Source organism: Zonotrichia leucophrys, chromosome 2, assembly GCF_028769735.1.
Source record: "Zonotrichia leucophrys gambelii isolate GWCS_2022_RI chromosome 2, RI_Zleu_2.0, whole genome shotgun sequence".
NCBI lineage: Eukaryota > Metazoa > Chordata > Aves > Passeriformes > Passerellidae > Zonotrichia > Zonotrichia leucophrys.
Genome location: NC_088171.1, coordinates 5,325,121 through 5,349,103, shown reverse-complemented (window position 1 = coordinate 5,349,103; position 23,983 = coordinate 5,325,121). Strand labels below are relative to the sequence as shown.

Sequence of the window (23,983 nt, the reverse complement as noted above, 5' to 3'; positions counted from 1 at the left end):
CCCAATAGTGAGACTTAAAATCTATTTCACATTAAGTTCATTTTTGTTGGCTTCCAGAAGCTGTTGCAACATTCACCTTTCATCAACAGGACACCTTGTTGTTTTATTTTCTACCTTCTTCATGGTTCCCCACATTTACACACTTCACTGCAAAGGAGTAAATCCACTGTAATAAAATTGGGGTAGAAATGTGGAAAACAGCTCAAATGCTCATATTGCAAATACCTGGAAAATGATAATAAAAATAAAGAGAAATAAAAACAACTATTCTGCACTTTGGTGTAACACACCTATTTTAGCAGATTTGCCTATTTTTAACACTATAAAAACTACTTCCAGATTCTGCAATTCAGGTAAAGCACATTTTTGCAAGCTCTGTGATTTTTTTTTTTCTAGTACATTCACATGAACTGGGAGCAAAAACTTTCATTTTCAAACAAAGGCTGCTGAAGATCCCTAGAGTCACCATCAAAAGTCTTCTCACACCAAGTTCCAGGTGAGGGAAAGAGTTAGAAACTCAACCCTGAAAGGCAGAGGAAAACTGCTCCATTCTGAGTCAATAAATGGAAAAGCCCTGAACTGTGGGACTCTGCTCCTCTAATCTTCAACCAGCACCTGCTGCAGTGGGAGCTGCAGGACTTTGACTTCACTTTATATGGCAGGGCCAGAGCACCCTGGCCAGCAGCATCAGCTTGCCAGGACTCCCTGTACTCAGGAGTTTACATTTTAATGGCAGAAGTGTGCAGAACACAGAATGCTAATGTTGCTAAAGCTTTATTATTTCCCAAAGCAAATGGGTTTTTAAGAAGTTCAAGACTGAGGCCATTTATTACTTGCACACATATTGTTTTTCAGAGACTATTTACAGCACAAGGCAAAACAAAGTTATTAGGAAAAGGACAGCAATAACAGCAAGAATATTTACAAAGAGCTTTGAAAACAAAGTTGGAGGGCTGTAAGCAGGTTCTAGAGCAAATAACAGATGATGGAGAGGTCTGTGCAGATATTTAACAGAAAGTGCTCAGAAAGAGCAAGGAGGGGAGGTTTTGACAGCAGAGTTTGGTCAGACTGCCAGGAGCAGGGCTGAAATACACAACATTAAGCACAGGACAAACACCCCAAAAACAAACCTCCAAATGCACTCCCTGTAGTCACTGTGCCCAGCAGGTGCAGGAATCCAGCAGGGAAGCAGCAGTCCCAGCACAAATGAATTCCCACTCACTGGAATCCTGGGTGGCCCTGACCTACTCCTCTCCCCTCAGTAGCTGCTTCTCTGGCTTTGTTTCTGCTGCTTCTTCAAAGGGGGGAAAAAGTAAAAACACAAGGGCTCAAGACAAAGAGAGCAACACACACAGAAGTGGTGACACGAGGCAGGAGTGAGTTTGCACTTCCCAGCATTGCTGGTCTCCCCACAGCAATGGCCTTTTGGGAGTCAGAACAAAAAACAAACACTGTATCAGTTCTTTGGAAAGAGTTAGATCCCAGAAGAAATGTTGCTGCTGACACATCCAAAGTGCCAGTATTATGATTTCTCTCTTTGGATGTCTTAGTGCATAGTAATAGAGGCTGAAAACACAAGCCAGATGCTGGAGGAGTCTATGACTGTGCCCCTCAGAGGACTGTCTTGTCACACAACCCTTTTCACTCCCCAGCTGGATTCTCAGTGTGTATTTATACCTCTAAAGCTACCTGTCCTCAGAAGCACAGTGTTCAAAGACTCTTTCTGGATATCTCAGACACTCAATGGTGTCACCACACTCCTGCTTCCCCCCACAGCATGACATCCCAGGATTTCTGTGCCAGTTAAACCCAGTTTGTGTAAGCACAACTGGCAGAGGTGCTTCTTACAATCCAGATGCAACATCATTACTGGGAACCAAGTCCTTCACAAGATGAAGTGCAGGGCTTTAAAGAAGTCACCACACAAAGAATAGCTTTGTGTTTTATTCTTTTAGGATGTTACTACCAGAAACAATAGATGCAGCCTAATTAAAAGCAGGACCACTCAAGCTCCTTTCCAGTCCTTGAGTCCAGGGGATCAATGCTCAGTAGGACTTCAGGGCAAAAACTGCTTTTCACTAAGTGCTGGACAATGCCCCAGCCTAGAGGGACCCGATCTGTTAGGAGTGGATGGCATTATTTGAACAGTAATGAAATCCCAAACTAAATCCTTCTGGGCACATGGCAGGGAATCATCTGAACTCGAGACTCCTCCCATTTAATTCCCTGCTGCTCCTACTTTTCTGGCAGCTCTCTTTAGTTCGATCACCACCTGCTCTCCCCGCTCCCCCCTCTCCTGCTAATTCGTCATTTCTTTCAGCTCCTCTGTAGCACTAATTACAGAGAAACAATGAAATCTCAAAAGCCTATCAAGTGAGGATTAAGCCAAGCTGCAGCACGATGTGCCACAAGCAAGCTGCTCTTTGGTGGCAGCAGCAGCTTCTGGGACCAAACAAAGCCTGCTTCCCATGCTTCTCTGGAGAGTTCAGGAAACATGGCAACGTGGGCACTTCAGGCTTTGCAGCCACAGTTTGTTTGTTAAATGCCAGGGTGGCAAGAGAAAGAAAGGAGAGAAGCTGCAGCAAGGATGCTGAACACATTGCTAAGTGAAAACAAGCATAGGGAGAGATGACACCAACAGAGAGAAAAAGAAAAGCTCGTTGAGGAAGTTATGTAAAGTTTAGGAGCAGGTAACAAATATGTGGGCAACAGCAGGAAGAGAAGAGATTTCCTGGGCTGCTGTGGACAGGAAAAAGCCCAAGGGCAGTTTGTGCCAGGGTAGCACAACCTGGACAAACCAACTCTCCCAGCAGTCCCGATGCCGTGGGCAGCACAGGGTTAATTAAAGTTCCTGTGCTGGGCTCCCACTCACTCCCAGCTCAGACACTGATCAAGGTCAGGGCTGAGGCTCTGCCTCTTTCGGAGAAAATTTGCTCCCTGGTTAATCTCTCCCAACAGAAGGGCTTAGCAAAACAATGAAAAGCGGGCACAGCCAAATGCTTGCTGCTTTATTCCTGAAAAGCAGGAGATCATTTTGTTGAAGGATGATGGGGAGGAAGGAGACCCCAAATGGGCATTAAGATCTGCTTAATACCCCCTGCTTTTGCCTCTGTAAGGCTCTCAGATATAGTTCCAACCCTTAGGATAGCAGCTGCAAAATTCCTGCATAAGAGGGTCACGACCTACTTTAGAAAACACCGCCTTAAGAGGGAAACATACCCCTTGTAACCCCTGCTTCTTTCATGTTTCTACGATTAAATGGCTCTTTCTGAAATAAAACCAACCTCTGAAAGGATTAAAATAACCCAAATAAAAACGTCCCCAAGCACTCAGTTACTGAAGCCTGATTTTCCAGGTTGTCTCCTCTGGATCCATGGTGCCTGTACCTTCAGCATCCACAGCTCCAGCCTGAACTCCTGCACTTGAGACACACTCCCCATGAAAGCCCAGCACCAGCTTTCAAAGGAGGCTGGATACCATCTCTTCTACACTTCCACAATTTACATGAAGCTTCCATTTTTGAAAATAAAGACAAACCTGCTGAGATCTCAGCTGAAGTTAATGCAAACCAATTATTTCAAGGCTAATTGGAGGAATGGAAAGACAGGGGACTGACCAGAGGACACAGCACGTCCCTACACACTTTGTCTCCAATTTCACTGAATCTCTGCAGCCAGGTAAGGACATTGCAGCTCTCCCAGTAAGACTGGGATGAATTGCACCGATGCCTCTCCCCAGGCAAATGCAACTGAAGCCAGAGATCCTCTTGGCAGAGAGATCTGCTTAAGCAATGAACAGTCATGCCAAACAGTCACAAGACCAGCATCAAATCCTGGCTGCAGGATAGTGTTCTCCTACCACGTGCAACAGCACTTTGAAGTAGTTACATGGTAGGAAGACTCACAACACAGTGTTGCCCCAGCTTTAAATTTACTTCAGGCACCCTCAGAGATGTGAAAGTTTCCCTTCATTGCAACTCAGTTGCTCACAAAGCTGTTACAATCAACAGGGGATGTGTTCCATAACAGTCTTGTAGCATCAGTCCTTCCCCTGATCAAATAGGTAAGTATCAAATCTCTTCTGAAGAGGAAACATACTTTCCCAGGGTCAAATGAACATTACAAACCATTTAGGTTTGAAGGAACCTCTAGTCCATCCTCCTGCAAAAAGCAGGATCAAATCCCAGCTTAGACCCAATTCCTCAGCATTGAATTCATTCTAGTTTGGATTTTCTTTAACAAGAGATATTTCTACAATCTCTGGCTGTTTCTGTTTGACCACCCACATGGTAAGCTTTTTCACCCCGGGCTAACAAATCAGATCTCCCAGTTTTTCCCCCAGCCTTGGCCTTACACCCTGCACCTCTGTACAATTCAGCTTCATCTCCTCTAGAACTTCCCACTGGATAGCTGGGGACAGCAGCAACTCTTCTAAGGCTGGGGAAATGCTGCTCTCCACCTGCCCCATAAGTCACATTGCCAAGTCTCCTTCAGCATGGGGCAATGCTCAGCCAGACACCTCCACACAACCCTGCCCAGAGCACACACACGACCTCTCTATTTTTAAGCGAGATCTGGACTCCATCCTCCACTATCTGGAGTGCGGTGCCAGAAAGCCGCTGGTGACGCAGGCTCTGTTTATAATTGTGCCCCCGGGTTTTCCTCTTAGGAACAATGCACACAAAACACTTCCCTGCAAGGCTGCTCTGCACCAAGCTGTGACTTTCAGGTTCCAGGTACCCCCAAGCCCAGGAAACCTTCAATGCTTGACAAGCCAGGCTGGGTACTCCTGTCTCTGCAGGCTCACTCCATCTCTGGATGCTTCCACTCTTTGAGAGCCTCATGCCAAAGAGCTGTGGGAGCCCTGCTCTGATTACTCATTCCAAGGACAATACAGCAATAAAACAAGAGGCTACAAGACTGGGAATAGAACTTCTTATGCATTCTTACAGAGCACAGGGAAACAAACATCTAATTAAACCAGAAATTAAATACTGCATTGCAAATTCAGACCGATCTTGCATTGTTTGGTCCATTTCCTATGAAGGCAAAGTGATGCCTCTATTTTATGTCTCTCATGTGAGAAGAGTCCCCTTGCAAAGAATGAACTGCTTCTAAAAACAAGCTAGCAAAAAAAAAAAAAAAAAAAAAAGGCCTACTCTCGAATTTCCAGCCAACTCAGCAGGGGGTGGGAATACTCCTTTCCCCAAGCAGGACTTGGTAACAAGAGTCCATTGGATGTCAAAGTCTTGCTGGCACAAGCCCCACGATTCAGGAAGAGTGAAGTAATGCAATGTTAATGCTCCTTGAATATGTTTTTCAAGCCATCTCCCCACTACACACCAAATTCTTACTACAAAATGGAAGATACCATCTACAATAACAGCTCCAAACAGCATTAATAAAACCAAAGGGAATTCATAACAGGACTCAGACATACTCCTAGTATTGCCACAGAGGGGGCAAAAAGTCTGCTCACCTGTGGGGAGGAAAATGCTTTCACAGCAAAGTGTCATCTGCAGAGCATGGGACTGCAGGAAGAGTGTTAACAATTCCAGGAGTGGAGTTAAAGCCCCCAGGCAGCAGGAGGATCACTGGGTGCTCCTACACTGCTCAGAGTGAGCTCAAACACCAAGCTGGCTCTGAGTGCTGCTGTTGGAGACACTGGGAACAGCAGCAAAACCAGTAAAGGAGAGTTCAGCTGGGTTTGCTCTGTGGTTGGGAGGCCTGTGGTAAACTGAAGCAGCAGCAGAGCAATAATCCATGGCCAAGACAAAAAAGTTACAAAAGCAAAGGAGTGAGCACAGCTCTCCTCCCACAGCAACATGGGAGGGCAGACATGCACCTACCCCCAGGAAGCTCCCAGAGCTGCACCAACACAGCCACACTGACACCTTTCCACAATTCATTCCCAATACAAATTTACTGTGAATAGTTGCCTATTGAGAGAAGAACCAGGGCTTTACATTTCTTTACAAGCTGAAGGATGACACAAGCACCTAGTTCAAACCCTGGCAGAGGCAGTAAGAAGCCAGGTTTAACTTGGTGCACCTTCTCTCAACTCGAGTCATGCAGTGTTTGATCCACAGAAGAGATGGAAAGATACTGTGCAGAGAAGGGGGAGAGAAACACTTGCTAATACAGTGCAGAGAAGAAATAAATCAGAGAAGCATAAGCAAAGGCAGAAAGTGAAAGCAGATTTAACTGGAAAGTTGTGAGGGAGCCAAATTTAAAGCCTATATGGGGGATGGAGGAAAACCAGCCATCCCCACAGACATAAGTGCACACTACATATGAAGACCTGCACTACATGCCTGCTACAATCCTGCAGGCAGCTGAAGAGCTGAACTCTCACATGTACAAGGCAGTGGTTACCCTCATATTTCTGATAAAAAGGCTTTAGGAACAACAGCTCAACCCTGATGTAAATAAATCATTTTACAACTTTGCATTTCCGTGTGGTCAATGTCAAAATGTCACCCTGCCCTCCAGCCCAGCCTAACTCACAGCCCTGCATGCAGCAGGGTCATTTGTGCTTCAGGCTCACCTTGAGCACAGCCCAGGGCTGGGAACACTCAGCTGGCTTCATGCCAAAGGTGGCTGCAGGTACAGAAAGGCACAGGGCATGTGCTGGACAACTCCCTGAGAAAGGCAATGATGGGGAGGTAACAAGGCCAGGCAGAGAATTAAGATTTAAAACAAGTGACTTCCATTTCACACCAGCACATCTGATGACTACAGCCCAGACCATTTAATGAAGAATTGAAGGAGGAATAGGAAAAAGCAGTTTTCACTCCTGAATTCCTGTTTCTTTCATTTAAATTGCAGGTGCTTTGCAATCCTCTCTGATCATTTATTCCAGTACATCCAGAGCTCAAGTAGTTTGAGATTCTGTGCAAGTTGTGAGGCCAAAGATTTCAAATAGTACTCACAATACAAGAGATTTCTGTTATTAAGACACCATCATGTGTCTTTCTCAAATATTGAGAGCCTTTGCTCAATTTATGTCAGCATCTGCAGTGTCCAACAGACAACTGATATTCCAGCATTAATCACACATGCTCAAAGAATTCAGAGAATAAGGAGAAGCATATTCTGAAAGTCTGCTGTCCAATTAGAATTAGAGCCAAAACATTTGAACAGCACATAAACTTGCTGACAGTGAGTTATTCACCATCTTGACAAGAGCTCTCACAGTTGAGAATACCACTGAAAGCCACCCACCATGTCCGGAGCTCAGAGGTTTGTGCCCATGTAAGACAATGTATTTCTCAAGATTCCTAGTGCTCCCTGTACAGTGCAGAAGGATGATAAGGCAGCAAAGCTCACACAGTGCTGCCAGCACTTGTTAAAACACGCTGCCCCTCCAGTGTCCATCAATACAGAAACACTCAATGCTGCAGACCTATTGCCCAAGTCTCTAATTCACGTCTCAGACTCAGGGGAAGGAATACAAACCCAAATCCAATCACTTGTAAGAAGCCCAGTATTATTTTCAGAGGCATCAGCAACTGATGGGCAATACCCCCAGCTAGGTACATCTCCCATGGCCCCACTGAACTCTAAACTATAAATAAATAAATGACATTGATTTCTAAGCTGGAGAGAGGTTAGCTACTGTAATCTAAATGACTCAATGCCAAGGTTTCTGCAAAAAGGAAGGGGAGTCTTGTGGAAATCATCACCCCACCCCACACTGCATTGTTCTCTCACAAATCTTTCAGAATCTCCTAGGCCCTGAACACAGAAAAATGTCGTCTGCTTTCCACCTTCAGCAAACATTCAGGTTGAGAATCCTCCCAGACTAAGCAGGGAAGTGACAGGCTTGGAGAGCAAATGGTCAGCCTGTCAATGTAGAACAGGCCAGGACTGGAACACAGGCAGAGGAATAGCGCTGGCCACGCAGAGCATGTCAGCGAGATGTGACAAAGTTGTCACTGGGTCACTTTGCTGTTTGAGTTCATGTGCAGTCAGCAGCCCACACCCAGCCAGGGAGAGCTTTGCACTGCCTCTGTGAGAGCTGCAGCCCCCCAGCATCAGAGCCCAACCACTGCAGGACAAGCAAGGAAAACAAAGACCAGGGGGAAGCCACTGCCACAGAAGGTATCAGCAGAGAGAAGCATTGCCAGGGAGGAGCATCAGCCCATCTGACATCGCTCCAAAATTTCCACTGCAAACACCAAAGCACGAAGAGAGGGTGGCAGAGGGTGCTGCTCTTGGCTCTATGCCTGACCCCAGAGCCCTCAGGATATCCCAGATAAGTCCAGACTAGCAGACATTCCCATCATGCCTTTAATAACCACCCTCCAGCTGCCCAAGGCACCCAGGTGATTTGGGGAACACCTCAGAGAGCATTTTCCCCATGGCAGGAACTGCAGAAAGCTCCAAGGGCCAGTTACACAAGTCCTGCGTGACCTGCCACATTTACTTAAGATGCTATTAGCATGCCTAAATTAGATTTTTAGTTTGAAACCAATTATATTTATTTGATTTTGTGCCAACATCTCTGGCTAATTTAAAGGGCACTGCAGCTATGCAGTGCTAATTCTACACGATGGAAAGCAGGCTCAAACATCTCATTTCCAAACACAGCAACTTCAGTGGAGAAAGTTCATCCTTCCCTTTTAATCACTGTCAGTTGCCTTTATGGTATATGCAGCAATGTAAATATCATGCTGGCTGTCATCAGGTATTACCAAGGCTCAAAACACAGCACTGGTACAGTAGCCAAGCCAGTGTTCTCCTTTCTTCCCTCCCAATTTTTATCTCTGAACTCTGTCAAATGTAATTGTCAGCTGTAGAGGATATTTTATTTGGCCACGTTTCCACTTAACAGAACAATCTGTCTGCTTACAGTGCAGATGTTTGATAGTACCGTGGTTATTTTAGGTAAATAAGCTTTTAAGTATCAGATATATCTTCTCTCAAAGGCTATTATCCTTTCTTCTCAGCAAATATCTTGATCTAATAAAGATTTTCTGCATCTCTAAGTCTGTTCAGCACAAAAGATTAGCCCACTAGTTAAAAATTACATTCTTTAACCAAGAGTAACAAGAACCATCCTGAGCCTTAGGATGTGGACAAATAACTGAGCTGAGGTTGCCAGTTCATCAGGCCCCTCAGCTGTTCCAGTAAGATTTGCATTGGTGAGTTGTCCAACAGGAAACCTGGTCATGCTCAAGATGCTTTTTCCAGTATAGTTTGCTGCAAGTCAATACCAAGGTATTTATTAGCTGTTAATACCAAGCTATTTATTAGACAGCAATTAGCATCCTCAATGAGTATTTTTACTTTAGTGAAAGATGGAACTTATGGCTTCACCTTTCAACTTGCTTCTGCTGCTGGGGGGACCTTATTGTCCTCTAGAACTCCCTGAAAGGAGGCTGTACAAGGTGGGAGTCAGTCATTGTTACCTGGGAGAAGAGACAGGATGAGAGGAAATGGCCTCAAGTTGCACCACAGGAGGTTTATATCAGAAATTAGGAAAACCACCTTCACTGAAAGGGCAGTCAGGCATTGGAGCAGGCTGCCCAGGAAAGTGGTGCAATCTCCATGCCTGGGAGTGTTCAGAAAACACTGGGTGTGGTACTTGGGGCAGGGTGTAGTGGTGACCACAGTGGTGCAGGGTAACTGACTGGACTTGATGATCTAAAAAGTTTTCTCCAATCTGAATGATCCCATGACTCTGCAATTTTATGACAACTTCACATGGTAAGAGACAGAAAGGGTCACAAAGAAGTGGCCTAGGAAGTAAAGACATAACACATCAAGATTCCAAAGAACTCCATTTCCATTGGTAGATCTTGAGGAATCACAAACTGGAGACATTTGTATCACCACCTTTAAGGTCTGGACACAGCACAAACACCAAGGTTCAGCTTTCCTGCACCTTCAGAGGGAGCTGTCCTTGCAGACACAGCCTGAACACAAAGCAAGTGGTGCAAGAAAAGCACCAAGCCTCAGCCACAAGCAGTGACAGACAAGGCATTGTCACTGCCCACTGTGGCAGGGTCACAGGGAGGTTGTGCGGCAGCAATTCCCCCATGTGCCATTGCCAGCACAAGCAGCCATGAATTCCCTATGGGGATTTTACACTTTGGCATCAGCCAGAGCAGGGCACTGAGCTCCACCACCCTGGAGTCCTCCCTGGCTGTGTCTCAGCAAAGTGACAGGAGCTCTCTGGGTTTGTTCTGAAAATTGACATCATTAAATCATCTCTGTGGATTTTGCAGGAAAGGTGTTTACTCCACAACAAGAACATGGTCTTTAATTGATGAATTTAAGACATGGAGATAACCTAATACTGTGTTCCTGCCTGAAGCTCCCAGCTGCAGTTTCAGTGCCCCAACAGGTATCAGCTCAGAGCACAGCCCAGCCAATCATTTTGCTAAGAAAAATATTCTGTAAGTGCTCTCATCCCACAGCCATCATTGTGCTCTCTCACTTTTCAAACACCATCATTTTCCAATAGTCTCTGCACTGCTTTCAAGGCTTCCTTTCCAGAAAAGCTGGAATGAACCCCAGAACTTAAGGAAATAGACTTAAAATCCCCTGAAGAGTGAAAATGAACAAGAGCCTAGCTCAGAGAGAATCAAAATTGAAAATGCACAACCTGTCCAACAGTAACTATGGAGCTTTCATCCAATATTTAGTAAACCATCAGTTTTACAAAACATGTGTTGAACTGCCCCAAGATGCAATAATCTCACACCCTGCCACAAGCACCTCAACACAATTCCACATTCACAAAGAGCTTTTTTAGACATTTTCCTACCTGACAACACCCTGCCCTGTAATGACCAGTAAAATTTGTCAATTAGCTCTGCTCTAAGGCAAAAGCCAATTTCAATTCTTCCACACAAGAAGCCAGCAGAGGATACCAGTGGAAAAGCCACGTGCTCACTCAGATCTCACCAGAAGTGAGGGGGGTACTCAAGGTCAAATTTTCACTCTGCAGTTTTAACTTGATTCAACTCTGTGGATGGAGGAAATGGGAACAGCATCCTCCCACACAGCTTTATTAATAGCAAGGTGCTAGCAATAAGAGTAAATTTGTCCTTAAATTACCATTCATGACTATAAAACAGCAAAACTCTGGCAAAACCCAAGGAGAGTTTACTACAGTAAGAGATGATCACTGAAGTATTTCAATTCATGCTGCTTGTACCTTTTCTTTCCAGAATGAATTTACATGGGCTCATTTCCTGCCCAAAGGAAATATCCACTGGGAGAATGCTATAAAGTCAGTCTAGCATGGAACAGTGAAATGAAAGAAAACACTAATTTTGTTTCTCTCCCTCGCCCCAAACTCTCAAGACAAGGCAGTTGGAGCAGAAAATTGAAATCTGGCAAAAAATTCAAACCTCATTCAGAAAAACTTTTTTGTATTCCCTCACAAATGCATTTTAATTTGACTGAGTTATCAGAATTTGAAGGTGTTGTTTCACAAGCTGTATAAAACTGTAAGGGAATGGAGGTGAAAGAAGATTTGCCTAATATGGAAATTTGGTGAGAAATTGAATCAGTGCTCTGAATTTCTTCTGCACTTCATTCACAGATGGGATCTTGAAGCCTTTAAGAGTGGAAGAGAATCATCCCCTGCAGACTTATCAATGTGTAGAACCAAAGTGGTCTCAGAAATCCTGGCAAGGCACATTAGACTCCAGTTTGATGGAGGCTGATACATAACCAAATATTTTTTCCAGGATGGAATTTCTCTTCATTACAAGAAAATTCACATTAAACAAGAATTCTGTGTGCAGTGGTGCACACCAGGAAATAATAATCTTTAAGAACCTCAGGGAGTGGTGAAAGGACTTGGAAAAAAAACTTTGCTGGTTGTTGCAGCTGTGGAGCAGTGGTGAAAAGTAGTACTGGATTTTTCATTTGTGCATTTGTATCACCACAAATCTCTACCTGCTTTTACAGTGTGACAGGATCACCAAATGTAGTTAAACCAAGAAATACACAGGCTGTGATGATTAACATGAAAACCCCAGTCATGAGCAGTGTTTCAGGCAAACAAGCTCAGGGATCAAACTTAGGGCTGGGAGAACCCCACACTGAGGTCAGTCCATTTATGCTCAAGGGACACGAGAAATCTCACTCAGTACCAGTGAGGCACCTGCATCCCTGCCCCACTCACTGCAGTTACACCATTTGCTAAATGATCTTGTCCTACTCAATCCACACAAGTTGGATTTTGTTCTGGCTCCCCTCATTAGTACATGCTCCATAGTTACTGTTGGACAGGTTGTGCATTTTCAATTTTGATTCTCTCTGAGCTAGGCTCTTGTTCATTTTCACTCTTCAGGGGATTTTAAGTCTATTTCCTTAAGTTCTGGGGTTCATTCCAGCTTTTCTGAAAAGGAAGCCTTGAAAACAGTGCAGAGGCTATTGGAAAATGATGGTGTTTGAAAAGTGAGAGAGCACAATGATGGCTGTGGGATGAGAGCACTTACAGAATATTTTTCTTAGCAAAATGATTGGCTGGGCTGTGCTCTGAGCTGATACCTGTTGGGGTAAGTGGGGCACTGAAACTGCAGCTGGGAATTTCAGGCTGTCTCCAGCTTCAGGGAGGAACACAGGACATGCCTACCAGAGGTAGCCCATCTCTCTCCCACAGGAGCCATCACCTTGTGATTACAGGCACTAACCCTGTCTCCAAGGCTTTCCCGTGGCTGCCAGGAACACAGACTGAGCTCCACGTGGCTTTTACAAACGTCAAGGCTCAACTCCCTTAGGTGAAGTCACAGGAAACTGCAGCAACTTGGAGAGCCAAGTCCTTCATATCTGCATCCCAGTTGTTTGATTCTAAAGGGAAGGCAGGATAATAGGCTGGACTTGGCTGGAAAGCCCCAGCATCCTGATATTTCAAAGATTTTGCAACGCCAAATTCCACTGCTCCAACAGCTATTCTTCTACAGCCACAAAGCCCTCAAGTCTGTCTCTCCCTATTAAGAAAGTTTAATAACAGCAAATTTACAAGCACTCCATTAGCATGTCCACAGCTAAATTTATTGTGCAGAGATTTATGATGGATATTGTCCATTTTTGGGGAAATCTTCCAAGAAAATTTGACGAAGACAAAGTTTGTTGCAAGGCACTAACACAATTAGCAATAAGTGCTATTGCCATCATTTTAAAGAGCTCCATCTTTTAATAAAAGATTACATCTCCAGACTGGCTTAGTGGGCAAGCTGCTAACACCCAGAAAGAAAAGAGATGCTGCCAAGTTTAAATAGACAAACGTTCTGGGGAAGAGCTGATTCTCCAAGATTTCATCAGCTGCAGGAGCAAGAAGGCTCCCAGGCATGAATTTGTACAGCCCTCCCTCAGGTGTGCTCAGGAGCACAGCACAGCCACACTCCCCAGGATATTTGCATTAAACCAGAACTATTTGCATGGATTCTTGAGAAATGGAAGTGTTAAACATTAATGGATCCAGGTACCCAACAGTACTGGAAGCAGCTGCTACACAGAAACCAGGCCCAGGGAAGGTAAACTCCCACATCAAACACCCTGGGTGTTGTTTTCTCCCTAACACCCTGGAATGGCTGAAAGCAGCAGGATCTGTGGCTGCTCTCCCCTCCAACCAGCAGGCAAGGCTAACAACCCTAATTCCTCCCAGCCAGCCTCCTTCAGCACTGCTTGCCTGGGTAAGCCCTCCTTTTGCTGCCTTGTGCATTTTATCCTCCTTCCTATAGGACACAGACAACAGAGGCACTAAAAAAAGGCCCGTGCACAAGCAAACACCTTTTGCTTTCACTTCCCCAGAGGTGCAAAGTGACTTAGTTCAGCTCTAATTCTAGCAGGGCAAGGATATCAAAGGTCTTCAAGAGATGTGTCGTGTCCAGAGGAAGGGGAGCCTGGATGCAGGAGCAGCTTGGCTGTTCTGCTGCACTCAGGATCACACAGGATATATTTGTCTACATCCAAGCAGCAGAAAAACTTGTACTGAGCATCTCCCACTTCAATTCCCAAGCAGACCAAGTACTATGAGTGACCACTCATTTTTTAACTTATCTACAATTGTCCAAAGTTAATTTAATGTAACTTTTAACATAATATAGAACAATTAAGGCTTTTCCACCAACTTCATGTGGAAAAAATGAGCACACAAAGAAAGTCTTCAAATGAATTAACCAGCCTGAGCACTGGGAATACAGTATAGGAATCAATTTTGCTCAGCAAAGCTGGGGGAGAGGAGTGGGAATCCATGAGGAAATGCTAAAACAAAACATATGGCACCAAGACTGAATCCTAAACACTCCATTTAGAGCTCAGGCAGTTCTATTTTGTACAGTGTAACATTTTTCTTGAATGGGTTTTAAATATCAGGCGTGTGAAACTGGCTGCAGCCAGCACAGGAACCACAGCTAGCAATGAACACCACACTGCAAAAAAAAACCAAAAACCCAAGCCCTGAAGTATCATTGGACAAGAGCCTCCCCTTCCAGCCTGATTTTTACATCCAAAGCCCCTGATTGCTCCTGGCCAGCACCTCCAGGCTGCTCTTTTCCAACAGCTGGGATTTCTCTGCTCAAGACTCCTACACAAGCACCAGATGAGCATGGACATCTTGATAAAATTTGGGAGAGCAGACACCTTAATTCTAAGAAGTTCCTCTCTACCCATAAAAAAAAGTTCTCCCACACAGGGCTGGGATAAACACAGATAGAAATCTAATTTTCAGCCCCAAAAGATCAACGTGATCACATGCAAAACCCAACTCCAAAGCTACTTGAACCACAGTCATTAAAAAAACTAATCATTCCTAAAATGGTGACTTCAATTTTCAATTTAGCCTTGATTTCTGATGGGATAAGAAACTCCCAGCACATCTGTTCGTGCAGCCTGCAAAGGAATCTGTCAGGGGGGAGAGGGCACAGGAGCAGAGCCTGGGAGCACTCCCACCACTAATTTATCTCCTGTTTCTGGCATGGGCTGCTCACAGCACAGGGGATGCTCCTAAATCACACAGCCACAGTCAGCAGGGCTCTAATCTTTCCAGAAAAGTAGCAAAACGAGAATGACCCAGTTCCAACCAGCTTCACTCCTGCTACCAGCATTTCCAAGAGGAATTGTGAGATCCAGGGGAACCTGAATGTGTGAGGATCTGATCAGCACAAGCAGCATGAGGTCGAATTTTTTTCAGGCTTCAAAAAGAAGCCTGCAGTAATTTATATGCAATCCACGCTCAGAAGACCAACCACCTTCACAACCACAGCACAGACTATATTCTGCTTTTTAGATAAAAATTGCAGCATCTCCAGAGGCCCTATTCACCTGCAGAACTCTCGCTACTCTGGGGGTACATTTCTCTGAAATGCTTTTTAAATTGCTTCCTCTACCCCACCTGCATTTTAGCCTTTCTTAAAATGAAATCAGATTCTCCTCTGATCAAAGTTCCTTGATTCAGAATATACCAGAAGTTATTTAAGCCTAAGAAGGCTACTCAGCAGTTATTAACACTAACCAAGCATAATCAACACGGATATTAATCCACACCTTTAGAATGGCATGAGTCATCCCCAGTGCTGAGTAATCCTTTTTTATTTATATATAGTATTAGCCAGAATCAGGGAGCAGTTTTACAGTACAGGGTCTCTTTGCAGGTAGGAAACTTGCTTTTTCTATTCCTGTACTTGAGTGCTATGGAACCATCCACATCCAATAAAAGCCACATATGGTTATTTTCAGGCAAAAAATAGTACAAGAACTGGACTACAAATGGATTTCCATTATTCCATGTGAAAAAAACAGCTGAGTTGGTAATCTCAAAATTTACTCTAAATTTTAAGACTAATGTTGTTTTTTTCATCAGGAAACAAGTTAAATCCTTTAAAAGCACCGGTACAAGGTTCATCTCTTTCCACAGCAGAACGTCTCTTTGTTCCGTGCTGAAGAACCTTTACAGCTCTTCAGTTATAAAGAGAGCTCAAAAAAAAAAAACAAAAAAAAAACCCAACCAAAAAACCCTTGAGGTTTACAGGAGACATGAAGCAGGAGGCAAGGCAGTCCAGCTCAGTTAACACAGTGACATTTTGTCCCACAAATCATATACGTGCTAGGAAACTTGCGTCACATCTCCATGCAGGCCGCTGGCAGGCACGGCAGTGTTTGAAAGGAGCAAAGGGGGGGCAGGGGACAGCAAAGTTAAAAAGAGAAACCATATGTTTGCAATATACACATCTCAGGGTACGCTCCATCACATGCCAAATGCCAACACAACCCTCCAGCGAGCAGGCGACATCCAGACACTCCGTTTGCAGAGGGACAGGGAAGATACAGAAGAAATTCAACACTTTTTTACTTTTTTGCAGATTTCTCCCTGAGTTCTGTCAGTTAACAGGAGACAACATCTCTGTGTGTCTCCCAGCACTGTGAGGCTGTGGGATGTGCATCTCCAGCAGCAAGTTCTCCCAAGAGCAGAAGTGTATTTACATTCCCTCTTGTTCCATCCCCAGCTACAAAGAGGCATTTGCTCCTGTCTTTGCTTACTCACATCCAAATCCTTGCTTTTTGCCACCACAAAACAGCCCTCTGCAGGCTCTCAAAAGAAAAGGAAGAATTTCCTATGAGAAATTCAGTTCTCTTTCCACGTTCTCCCCTTTGCTCCCCACACCTGTATCTCCTGCTCCTCAGGGAGGCTGAACATCCTCCCCCCAGGGCACGTTTTGCAGAGGAGATTTAAAGGGTTGGTCTGTAGGATTACACCTTCCCTTGGTCTCCTTCCTAAAGCACTGCTGCTCTCTCTGAGCAGAGGGAGAGAGGACAAAGCCTGGTCCCACAGAGTAAAAGGGATTTCCAGAAGGATTTCCCCCACTCCACAGCTTTAGTTCCTTCCTACTTTTAAACAAAGCTAAGAATTTAATCTCTTAAAGCAGCATTTTCACAAACGCTCCAACCCTCAACACAAAACAAGCCTCCCCACGAGGCAGAGATGGAAAGCCTGGGCATGACAGTGCTACGTCATCCAGAAACTTCAAATAAAAGCACTCCACAAAGATTACTCAAAGAATTAACCTCCTTCCTAAAACCCTTTGGCCGGGAGCCCGCCCTGCCACTCTCCTGCTTCATTCCGAGTCTCCGGAGGGTGAGACGGGAGGCACCGACCTTAGAGTCACCTGTGGCACCACCTCCGATGTGTCACACACTCGCCCTAGAGCAATAGATCCCTCAAACACACCCCAACAAAATGGTCGAGACAGCCAATAAATCAGTACAGCGGGAGGCCTTTGGTAACTGGGCAGCTTAACGCCAAGAGAGAGTGAAGACGGAAAAAAAAAAAATCATTTAATGGAGAGAGCAAGGACTGGGGCCTCGAGCTGAGCACAATGAATGAAAACGCACGGCAGCAGCAAAATCCCAGGGTGAAAGGCTCGTTGGGCGGCTCTACCAAACCCTCCGTGCGGGGACCAATGCAGCGCGGGGCTCCGAAACTGCCGACAGGGGTGATGGCCCCAAAATGAACTGGGGTGTCCCAGCAGCAGACAGCCCACGCCAGCTCTGAGTTCACTCCCGCTGAGTGAACCTCCCCCCCAGCACATCCCAGACCACACCGTGGGAGGAAGCAAAGCCCCCCAGAGCGGATCCTGTCCGAGGATCCGAGCGAACCCAGACCCTGCCCAGAGGAGCGGGCAGAGGCCAGGGAGGAGCCCCCGGCCAGGGGAGCGTCCCCGCCACCACCACAATCCCCTCCTGGGATGGGGCAGACCCACATCCCCTTCCGCGGGCCGCACACACAGATGAGGAGGGGCAGCAGAGCCCCTCAGAGTCCCCGGCAGAGGGGTCCCACAGAGCCCCTCAGAGTCCCCGGCAAGGCGGGGGGACAGAGCCGCTCACATCCTCCCTACATACGTGGCTGGAGGGGGGGCGGACACACCGTCCCAGTCCGTGCCGGGCTGTGTGCGACGGGACCCCCCAGGATGAGGGGCACCCCAGAGCCTCACACCCTTCAGACAAGGGGGACAGACACCCCCCTCAGCGGAGGGCCCCCCAAACCTTCACACAGCTCAGTGTGGGGGGACGGACCCTCTCACAGCCTCACATGGCTGAGGGAGGGGGAAGCCACACAGTCCCACTCCTTTGCGCGGTGTGTGACAGGATCCCCCTCAGCTGAAGGGGATCGGACCCCCCCCTTCCCTCAGCGGACTCACACCCCACATCCGAGGGGCACCCTGCACCCCCCCGCACCCCAATGACCGCTCACCGATGACCTCCTGCAGCTCATAGTCATCCTTGTTGATGGACCAGGGCAGCGCGCTGGGCTCCTCGGCCATGGCCGCGCCGCGCCCGCCGCCCTCCGCGCCGCGAGGGGGAGCGTCCCCGAGGGGCGAGGGAGCGGAGAGGAGGCGCTGCGGTGTCCCGGCTGTCCCCGAAGCACGGCCGAGTCCGAGCCCCCTCCTCCTCCGCCTCCTCCTCTCCCGCCGCTACCGCCGGCCCAACTCCGGCCACCGCCACCTCCTGCACCTGCCCATGCCGGGAGCGCTAACGTCACCGCGTGCGCCCCGCCCGCCACGGCAGGGCGCCGCCCGACGCCATCTTGAGCGTGGCGCGGCAACACCCCGCCTGCCGCCAGAAGGCGACTACGCCACCGTTTTCTCGGTTATCCCCACCGGCCTCAAGGGACGGGCCGGTAGGGGAGGACTCCAAGGCGAAGGACGGAGGAGGAGCCCCTAAGGAAAGGGCGGGGATGCCACACACAAGATGGCGGAGACGAGCATCGTCCCCGCCCTCAGGCACAGGGCGGGAGCGGGTGCCTGTTTAAGAGCAATGAGGGTAACGATTGGCTGGCCGCTGCAGGATCCGCTGCTCTTATTGGTCGAGCGGCTGTCAATCATGTGCTGGCGTTTCCCGGGTCCCTGTGCCCGAGGGGCCGGGCCCCGCTCACGGCCGCTCCTGCCGTGAGGGGATCCGGAGCCTGCGGGCAGGAGCGGGGCCCGGTCCGGCCCGGCCCGGCCCGGGCGCTACAGGGATGCGCATTCCGTAGTTAAAAATAGTGTGTGAGGGATCAGGGGGCCTGGTATGCTCGCAGCCCCCCAGGATGGTCAATTCTCCGCTCCGCAATTCCAGCGTTCGTGGATATGTCCAACACCCTCATGGAGGTGTCCTGCACGTTCATCCTGCGGTTTAAGGCTCCACACCCGGAGCTATTTTAGCTGGATGCACTCAGGAGTACATCTGGTGGTCATTGAGGAAAAGAAATTGAAATTTAAAAGAGTGAGGAATCACGAAGGCTGATGTCGCTCTCTAATATATATACATTTAAATTGTTTATAGTTTGAGGATTATTTTTTTTCCCCAACATGAAAAGCAATAAAACAGCATCTCACTATTGCAATGCAGGACTGTAACCATCAGGAGAATGGACTTGGAATCCGAGTATCAGATTTCATCCTTTGCTGGTCACTGTTCTTCTTGTGGCTGGATGTCAGGCCCTTCTGTGGGTCAAAGAACATCAGTTACATGTATTTTTAGTTTATTAGGGCAAATTCCTGAGATTCCTCTGGTCAACCAGGCTTTGTGGAGGGCCACTGCCAAAGGCATGCTCTGACCACAGTGCTTTCACTCGTGCTCTAATGCAGGACACCGGCTCATTCCTTTTCTCTTTTTCTGTGTTCTGCAAAAGCCCCGCAGCCCCATCTCGATCACTGCTGTACAGGCTCTGTCATAAGGCAGAACCTCCAACTGAAAAGCTGTTTGTTTTCCTGCTTGTCTGTGTTAAACATTCCCCTGCTGAGCCATTTTTAATATTTTCTAAATATGCCTTAATTACTGCTCGGAACCGTCTCTGTGATCTTCTAACCATGTTATAAAAGGAGTTTATATAGCAATTAAAAACAGGTTTTACCCCAGAGCAGGCACGGGGTAGCCAGTGTCATATTTCTGATAGCTAACAGCATGGTAAAAACGGATCTGAGCCAGACACCAACTACAAAAAGAGGCTTATACACTTAATTTTACCACATGTTTTTAAATTCAGAACCATCTTTTGGATTCTCTTATTCTGGGCTGAAAATCCTCTCCCTGAAGGCAATGCTAAAACTCTTACTGCTTTAGACCACTGGGGTAGGATTAGGTCCACAATGTGCCTTGTTCTTTAAGAATAACCACAGGCTTTGATCAAAATTAAAATTTAAAATGTTCGCTGGCAGGACCACTAGTGGCCACGTGAGCATAGAGAGATGAGTGCTACATTTTATTTTTCCAGCTCTGCCATGAAAAATGCATTTCCATATTTTTAAACCCAGATCTCTCATTCAGTCATAGACTCAAGGTCTCATCAATTTTGCAATTTTTTTTTTTTTTTAATGAACTCAGCATTTTGAGTCTCTCAAAAGTCAGGGGTTGCTGTTTCACTCATTCATTTAGTGGGTTGTTCCAAGCTGAGTCTGCTGAGGGATGAAAACACTGAGCTGGATTCCACAAAGCTTTTATTCCTTAGCCAGCTTCAGACTTCCAAGCAGCACCTTCTCCTCTTTCATCCCTTCTGCTCATCCCCTTTTTCCTGATTTTCTGAATTTTGCCTGTCTCGTGTAGGCTGTGAGCCCCTCAGGGCAGAGGCAATGCGACTATTTATAAAAGAGCTGTGAAGTGGTGCTGCTGAATCAAGTGCTCTTTTGTAATAACAAGAAATTTTAGTGGAAATATGAAGTGGAAAAGCAGCTTCCTGGTGTATCCACCTCCGCTCTGGACCGGGCTTTAGGGGAGACTGAGAAGTGGAAAAACTTCAGATGTCTTTCAGGTGGGAAGGCTGCAGCCTGAGAAGAAAAAAATCCCTGAGGAAAGAAAAAAATAGACGTTCCAGAGCTGGGTTTCCTGCATTTTTTGACTTCCAGTAAAACACCACGGATCAGGGCAGGCAGGGCACTCTTTCTCCATCAATTCTGCAGCAGAATGGGGGCTTTCTCCTGGCTCCTGCATTTCACTGATATCCTGGGGCTGGTGTGGCACTGCCAAAGCCTTGGCACACCAGGCACACAATGCATGCTCACACAAAATGTCCCCTTCTCGTCAGGCACATGCTTTCCTGCTTTTCTGAGCCAATTTCTTATTGTTTCAGTGAAACTTACTGGCACTGTCCAGCTCCTAGCTTGCTTTTTCCATCCATGTAATATTGCAAAAATGATGTTTAATACCCAGATTGGTTTTCAATGCTCAGCACACAGATATTGCTACTTTTAGTACCTGGAAAGGGTTCTTGATGGATTTTGTCACCTCTGCTGTAAGACAAAAGGGAACAAACTTTTTAGCAGGGCCTGTTGCAGTAGAACAAGGGGCAATGACTTTAAACTGAAGGACTGTCAGTTTAGATGAGATATCAGACAGAAGTTTTTTATCATAAGGGTGGTGAGGCACAGGTGGCCCAGAGAGGTGGTGATGCCTCATTCCTGCAAATATTAAAGGTGAGGTTGGATGGGGTTCTGGCAACCTGGTGTGGTTGAAGCTGTCCCTGGTCATTGCAGAGGGCTGGGGCTGGATGGCCTTTAAAGGTCCAATCCAAACTATTTTATAATTATGTGATCATCATCACAACTGTGAACATAAACTCACTTTTGGCTTTTTACACTTGGGTTACAGAAAACTGATTTAAACTCCAGTTTGTGTATTCATGCCCTACAGATTTCATCTTTCTGGTCATGTAGCCTCTCAGATATATAATTTTCTCCTTGCTAGAGTTGAAGCCAAAGTTGCTCTTTCAGCACAGCCATGCTGTCACAGTTTAGCTGTGTTCAGGGCCATGGCATTTGTTGCCATGTTTATGGTTTAAGGCTCTTTAAGGCACCATAAACCTCTGTGTGTAAGAGCAGAGGCTGCCAGGGCTGGGGCAGACAATGGCACCAAATGTGCCTGTGGAGCTGCCTGGTACAGCCTGGGCTGAGGGAAGCCCATCAATGCCTGTTTCATTGCCCATGTCCTCGAGCAGAATGCCTGACCTTGTTCCACTGCAGAATTTGCCTGCTGTTCTCTCTTCATGGAAACACTTTCAGGTTTATTGAAGGGACCTCACTCTATCAAACTGCAGCTGATTACTTAACTAAATACAAAGCAGTTTCCTCTCCAACAAACAAAGGCGGGCACTGCACTTGATCTCCAGGGGTTTCTCCTGGCAGCTTTGCTTTGGAGAAATGATGTGAAGACCCTGCAGTGGAGGAAGGAGCAGTGATTTCAAACCCTCCAACTGGAGCAAGCTTTTAATAATAGTTGTTTTCAAACCACAAGCTAAATTCCAGTCTGAACCACACCAGCAGGTTTTCCTAAGTGTTCCCGTGTGCTACCCTGTATCTCCACCCCGTCACTGAGCCATTTCAAATTCAGCTCTGAGGTCACTTTGAAGTCAAGTAGCTGAAGGCCCAGTTTTAACAGGTGAATTCTGGTTCTCACAGGGTGTTTACTGAAACCAGCTTTCACTCTGCAAACACACTTCTCATCCCAGCAGCCTGCCTCTCACAGAAACTCTGTGCTGCTCTCTAACTTCCTTCACTGAAAATAGCCCCCAGATTTTAAGCTCCAGGAAACAAGAAAAGAGTTTATCTCCAAGACAAGTTTTTTTATTCTTACACATTTTTTCTAAGTTTATGATTTTTTTTAGTGTATAAATTGAAAGCCATTTAACCCTCTCTGTAACAAATTAATTGCTACCTCCTTCCAATCTAATATAAAAATCAATGCTTGAGAAATAATTATAACAAGATCTTGATTAGCACATACCTGAACCACCATTTAACAATCAGCCCTTGCTCTGCTCTGGTTTACAATAATGCTGTCTTAATACCTCTTTGTCTTTACAGGAGCCAATGAAAGACACTTCACATGCCTGCACCTCTTTTCACCCTGGGAAAGTCACAGCTTCTGAGGACAGAAAGGTTTTCCCACCAGCCTCTTCTGTGCGGGGTAAATCTCCATCATAAAGCATTTTCTAAGCAGCTGACCAGCACAGGGATGAGAATGTGTTTCAGAGCTTTTTCCCTGGTTCTTCAAAGTGCAAAATGAGCCTGATGGAAGCAGCCAGACCCTGCTGGACAAGTGGGTACATCTGGCCTGACTATTCTGCAGCTAGCTGATGAAGGGTGGCCAAGGACTTAAATACACTCTGTGTGTTTAACGCCATTTTGACATTTTAATATTCAACAAAACTCTTCTAGAAAAAACTCAGTCTGCTCATCACCCCTGACAGACCCTCAGAAGGAGATTGAAGTGCCCAGGGACACATGGGACTTGTCTGCTGCAACAGCAAGTGGCAGGGAGGGCTGGCCATGGCAGGGCTGAGCACAGAAAGCAGTTTTGGAGGTGCTCCCATGGATATTCTCTCAACTGAGAGTGCTTGGTCCCAATTTACAGCTGGCAAACTTTGAAGAAATCAAATAAAACTTCTTTTGTAATGTTACAGTAAGAGGAATTCTCTTAAAAGGCAATAAGAAGAGAAACTCTAGGAATAGAAAGATAGGATTGGATAAGATTTCATTCATTTCTTGCCATCTGGGAATGAAATTTGTGAGGGAATACTGTTCTTATCCTTATAACTGGCCAATATCTACTGGAACCAGCAAAGCAGAGAGCAGGCAAGGTTTATGGTTCACATTAGCAGATTCTAGTGACATGAGTTTACAATAATGGTCTAATAGTTCAGTGTAACAGTGACTCATGGCTTATTACTGTGGTGATAGGAATGTAAAGAGATCTCATTTGAAAAAAAATATATTTGGATAGTTCACATCCTTTCCTCCCTACTCATGAATTCCTGTGCCATTGACTGCTAGCTGCTAAAAATAGGATCCTTTTTGTGTATCTAAAGGAAAACCTGGAATCAGAGAGACAGTGGGAGGGCACCAAGGTCCTTCCACACAGGGCCTTCAGGAAATATTTGTACTGAAAGCCCTCTGAGAGTGCAGGAATGTTTTTAATAGATGGGAACAATCTAAGAAGGCATCTTAGAAAGAAGATGGAGAGGAATTAATGAATCACAGCAGTTCCCAGCT

At 46.1% G+C, this 23,983-nt stretch overlaps 1 protein-coding gene across 1 annotated transcript in view; it reads right to left on the bottom strand.

Annotated features, from left to right (window-relative positions):
• The window catches only part of OXSR1 (oxidative stress responsive kinase 1), an 87,889-nt gene extending 69,420 nt beyond the window's left edge, over window positions 1-18,469 (bottom strand). Inside the window, exon 1 of the mRNA XM_064703844.1 lies at window positions 18,214-18,469. Within this exon, the coding sequence (XP_064559914.1) occupies window positions 18,214-18,283 (70 nt within the window). The 5' untranslated portion in view covers window positions 18,284-18,469. The remainder of the gene's footprint in view (window positions 1-18,213) is intronic.
• Window positions 18,470-23,983: the final 5,514 nt, after the last annotated feature.